This window comes from Podarcis filfolensis (assembly GCF_964270895.1).
Source record: "Podarcis filfolensis genome assembly, chromosome: 2".
Taxonomy (NCBI): Eukaryota; Metazoa; Chordata; class Lepidosauria; order Squamata; family Lacertidae; genus Podarcis; species Podarcis filfolensis.
In genome coordinates, this window is record NC_139605.1 from 89683009 (window position 1) to 89688688 (window position 5680).

General features: G+C 42.4%; 1 protein-coding gene across 4 annotated transcripts in view; it reads right to left on the minus strand.

The window, feature by feature from the left end:
• UNK (unk zinc finger) overlaps positions 1–4606 on the minus strand; it is a 51276-nt gene extending 46670 nt beyond the window's left edge. For 2 of the 4 annotated variants that reach the window (XM_083598132.1, XM_083598130.1), the window contains exon 1: positions 1233–4606. In XM_083598132.1, coding sequence (XP_083454258.1) covers positions 1233–1330 — 98 coding nt within the window. In that variant the 5' untranslated portion in view covers positions 1331–4606. The remainder of the gene's footprint in view (positions 1–1232) is intronic. The other 2 variants (XM_083598131.1, XM_083598133.1) reach the window with 2 other exon arrangements.
• Between the last annotated feature and the right edge of the window lie 1074 nt (positions 4607–5680).

A 5680-nucleotide genomic window follows, 5' to 3' on the forward strand; every position in this document is an offset into this window, starting at 1 on the left:
ATCCTTTGTGGATTTGCACCTGCAGTGCAATGTTACAGAGGTTGGTGATGTCACCAGTGGCACATAATTCACTGTCTGGTCCAAAATACCTGCATTTGCTTAGCCAGTTATTCACAGAATTAGGTCACAAGAGAATTTACCAGGATTTTTGAATGGAGTGAAAACAATACTTTCCTCACACAATTGCCACAGAACACTAACAGGCCATTTATTTCAGAACTCAGTATCCCTTTGACATTTTTCTACCAAAGCATTTTGTACTACAGCGACTGAGGAAAAAACACTATTTTATGCTCTCTCTTTTGTTACCATTTCCCCCCTAGAATTATAGCAATTTACTCTACATAACGTTTCTCCTGGGCTTGGCATCCTTCACTTCACAAAACACACACCACAGCTCCCCTTATTCTTGAAATGTTAACGGGGCATCTCCTGAGAGAAAGACAAACTAACCCAGCGCCAAGGAAGAACAGCAAAGAAAGTCAAAGCTCTGGCAAAGAGCAGCTTAGATTTTATGAGATGGTCCCTTTACTCTAGAAAAGACAGTTCGAAATAAGATAAAGGATGTCCTTATTTGTGTTTACCACAAGCCCACGGCCATTAACACGAGGTTAGTACTTAAGAAAGAAAGCGAAGATTATATAGAAACATAGTAAACTAAACCACTTGTTTTTCCAACATTTGACTTCACAACCGTCCTACTTGGCGGCATAGAAAGACGCATTACCGTTTTACTAGGCGGAAGAAGGCAGAGCCGAGAGAGAGAGAAAGACTACCAAGTACAAAACAGATGATTTGGGGAAAGGGGGGCGAGGAAGATTACAAGAGGTACCCACTACCCCCCTAAAGTCAACGTAAAGGAGCCATGGGGTGCGCGAGCCGCAACGCATCATGGGTATCGCGCGCCTCAGCTTGTGGGGTGTGTGTATTATGTATGTGGGGTTGTTCTTGCGCGCGCACTCGCGCGCGGGAACGGAAAAGCGCGCGGCGGCGGGGGGGGGTGTCAGCTCCCGCCCCGCCCCCTCCCACTCAGGCGAAATTCCACCGGCCCAGGCCGGCCACGACCGGTTCCAGCCGGTTCCGGGCGGGCGGTTGGCTTCCGTGCGCGCGAGCCGCACGCTGCCCGCTGACGTCAGGCGTGTGTGGCGCGCGGGCGGGTGCCGGGCGGAGGGGTGCGGCGGCGGCGGTCGCAGCAGCAGTAAGTGGCGGCTGCGGGTGTTCTCGCTACGTACGTGTAGTGCTGCGGCTTCTCGGGCTGCGCCTGGAGCGCGCTGGCGGGCGCCACCGGCCCGGTCGCGGGAGGCCCGGTCGCTACCGGGCCCTTCGACATGCTCCTGCCTTCCACTCCCTCCGCCGCCGCCCGCTACCACCGAGGAGGAGAGCTTTATTATTCACTCTGCGCGGTCCGCACGGAGACCGCAATGCGCAGGCGCTGCCGCCGCCATTACCGCCCCGGGTTACCCAAAGCATGCTGGGGCTTGTAGTCCCGGTGATGGCGGAAAGTCCCCCTTTTCTTCTACTGGGCTTCCGGCCAATGAAACTACAACTTCCAGGGGTGCCCTGCGCTCGCTGCCCCGGATTGTGCAACAGCGCGGGGTTTCATAGGAGTTGTAGTTCGGATGAGTTCCTCCATGGATTGCCATCAAGCGGATCTAAGTAGAAGCAGCGCTATGCAAGCCTCGAAGCGTTTTGAACAATTTAGCCGCACGTAAAACTGATACAGCCCGATCCAAACGATGTTCACTTGGAAGCAAATGTCAGCAAGCGCAGATGTAGGAGTGCAGATGTAGGAGTTTGTGCACTCGTTCTTCTGGTAAAGAACTGTAGGATGTTTATATAGTTTTAAGATGGCAAATCAGTACTGTATGCAATTCTGGTTGACAACGACAGCTTCTATAGTGAAAGAAAATCGGGGCTTTAAAACAGTTGATTAGACGAAATCCTTCTCATAGAATGTTTTGCTATCATTAGAACAGGATGAACTATTGTCTGCTGTTGTGAGGTGTCTGAGTAAATATAATAGTTTGTCATAAACTATGCCACTTACCTATAAAATGGTTAAACCTTTACAGTAATAACTAGATATGTATAGCCATTGTTAATGCAATGACTTTATTGCACATAAATTTATTTACATAGAATATTTCAGAAGACAAGGTGCTTTACAATTCCTCTTTCAGTTGTGTAGTTGGCATGAGTCAAATCATATGCAGTACTGAGTACAGTGGTACCTCGGGTTAAGAACTTAATTCGTTCTGGAGGTCTGTTCTTAACCTGAAACTGTTCTTAACCTGAAGCACAACTTTAGCTAATGGGGCCTCCTGCTGCACGATTTCTGTTCTCATCCTGAAGCAAAGTTCTTAACCCGAGGTAATATTTTGGGTTAGCGGAGTCTGCAACCTGAAGCGTATGTAACCCGAGGTACCACTGTATCTTCCTACTTAAGTATATTATGCTGGTTTCTATGCAGCACACTGCTATGCATGTTGGCTTGAAAGTGATCCATACACTGTTTAATGCAGCTTAAAGTTTGCATAGGACTGAAGTCTTATGCTCCCAGACCTTTACAATATTTATTCAGAAATGAAGCCATTTGGACTAATTTCCAAGTAAACTTTTGGGCTGAACATGCCTTTTAAACTTCCTTTAGAAGGGTTGGAATCTCCCCCCCTCACACACACTTTTAGCCTCTTTATGGCAATATTTCAGGTACAATGTTTCATCCTGTTAGTGTTATATATGGTGGTGAGAGTAGGCTTTCCTCTTGCTTATCCTTTAACATCTGGAGTCAAGGAGTGAACATGAGGACTGGAATACTCAGTTATTGCCCAGTTTGAAACTGGTTATGGCCAAAGACACAGCTTAATCCTATCTCCTATTGTATTTGTGATGCAAGCACAGGCTGACACCACAACATGCGAGTTCCCAGAGAGATCACAGGTGATACATTCTTCCCTGGTCCTCCTGTTGCTCCGGGCTAAGCCATGGCTTGGCCTAGCGGTGTCCTCCAAAGCCAGAACCACAGTTTGTCTAGAGCAAGACAAACCATGAGCCCAGGTTCAGACATAGTAAGCCAAACCATGGCTTAGCTGATGGTAGTATGGCAGGAGGACGACCAGGAAAGCAGCACAGCAGCCCCAATCCCCTCCAGGAACTTACACATTTACACAAAGCCATGCAAACTATGTTAGTGTGGAAATCAACTAGGACAGAAAGGTGCTTGCCCTTAAAAGCAAATGGGAAATTGCTATGATTCAGTTCTTAAACAGGGCAAAGCTATACTGGAGTTAGCCAAAGATATCCTTGACTGGTGGGATACAAGGAACTGATTGGCTCTCTCCCCCATGTTATAATGCTTCTGTTATTGGTAAGGGCTATGCTTCTTTGAACGTAAGCAGCATTGATGAATGATGGTGCTATTTGAGTGAAAGATTGTCCTTGTGTGATGCTGGGATATCTGAACCAAGTCTTGTGCTATCAGCAGCAAATCATAAGATTATGGCTGGGTGTTGGTAGAATAGTTTCATCGCAATACGATTTTCTTAGACATATTCTTACTGATAGGTGTGAAAGACAGACTTACTAATCTTATACAGTATGTCAAAAGTCTCCCACCTCCGTTAGTTAACTTATTTGTATGTCTCACTCTTTATGTGTATAGGTTTTATAACAACCAAGTGGTTTTGTCAAATAAATAAATATCACAAATCTCTAGTCATTAGTCCTACTCCTGCAGACTTCAATTTAGTTCATTTGATCTAATACACAGATGCTATGAGGAACCCAATAAATCATTTATTGCATTGTTCTTATCATTAAGGGGGACATACCTATGTGTCCAGTTTGTCTGATTGTGGACTGACCAAATAAGTATACCATGGCAAAGAGAAGGAGGAAAGTTAAAGGTATTCAATATAACAATAATTAGTATTTGATTGTGCAATCAATTTATAAGCACTTAGACATTTTTTTCTAATGGGAAGGGGTGTGGCAGTGCCGTGGTGTCTGTTCTGTGAAACTTGGGTGTTATATATTACCACAGTAATATATATGCTTACTGAGAAGTCCCACAAAGTTCAATAGTGTTTACTGCCAGGAAAGTGATTATAGTACATACACTGCAACTAAATAAAAACAAGTACACAAAAGTACAACTATTTTCTATGTTTGATGTTCAGTAACAAAATATAGTGCTTAAAATGAACAGCATTTGGTCACACCTGTTTGGAAATGCAAATGTTGTGCATCTTCATGCCACACGTATTAGTAATCTTTATCACTGTAATAAAATTTCTGTGAGCCAGTGGAGGAGCAGGATTTCATAAGGTGTGCAGTATATGTCCCATTGTTTATATCTTCAATTTCATCTTGATTGCACATATAATGTAATTTCAGCACTGAGTGTGAAACAGTTTTGAGATGTGTCTTCCTTTCAACAGAAATGCCCAGGCTAGTAAAGATTATGTAATTGGTTTTGCTGGATCTGAAAGTGTTTTCAAACCTTACCAACAGCGTTTTGTCTTTTTCGGTACTATTACCTTATAGAACACTATGATTAGAAAGAATAATAGACTTGTCAAATTTGCATCCTTTTTTTTTAATTGATATTATTTTATTAAGGATTTTCTTGTTTTACAGAAATTTGCATCCTGTTAAATACTAGATCTGTAGGGTTAATTAATGTAATCATTAGCTATTGTGTGATCAGTAATACATCAATTTAGAGATTGCAATACCTGTGCTTTAATAGAATCAGGTATATTGCTTTTACTTAGGATGCACTTCATATATAAGATGTATAAGAAAATATGTCAATAGTTTTGTATGTAACAGTAGTCTATACTTCTCACTGCATTTCACACCAGACTGCAGTATTAGACCCTCATCCTAGAAGCTGCAGGGAGTTTGTATAAAGAAGCTAAAATCACTTAACATAATGTGTATTTGCTAAATAGGAACTTTTCGTATTTTAAATGTTTTGTTTTGTAAATATGTATATGTTACTTATTGCAGGTATTTATTTGATCATGCAAGCCAGCTAGAGTACCAAACAGAGTAATAGTTTTCCTACCAAAGTATTTGTATTTTACCCACTAGATTTGATTAAGAAATATTTGTCTTCTATATACTGTTAAATTGAAAAAAATATAAAATTTGTAACCTTAGTATATTTGAGTTATGATTATGTGAAGGGTATTTTAAAGCGGCGTTTTAATCTGTGTTCTGTGCAATATTATTTAATAAATAATCCGTGTTCTGTGCAATATTGTTTAGAAAATAATTATTGACTTATATTTGAACTTTGCTTTATTCGTACCACTTGGTCTGACGCTAAACAGTCAGATATATTTAAATACGACTGCAACCTTCCTACCTGGCTTTACCATTTCCCCTCCTACAATAATTTATGTGGCAGTATTTCCTTCTGTTTACCCGCCTCATTCAGTCTGGGACACTCCAAACGGACAGCTTTTCTTTCCCATTGACTTTCCATTGTGGAGCTTTGCAACAAAAAGTAGGATCCAAACTATGTTTTCTGCCGGCCAATCACAACCTTCTCCTGGGCTCCAATTCCGATTGGTCTGCTTCAGCTCACGATGTCCAATCGGAGTGCAGCTTTAGCAACCAATCGGCTGTCGAGGTTTCATCCAATCAAGGCCGAGAGTCGGGGAAACGGCCT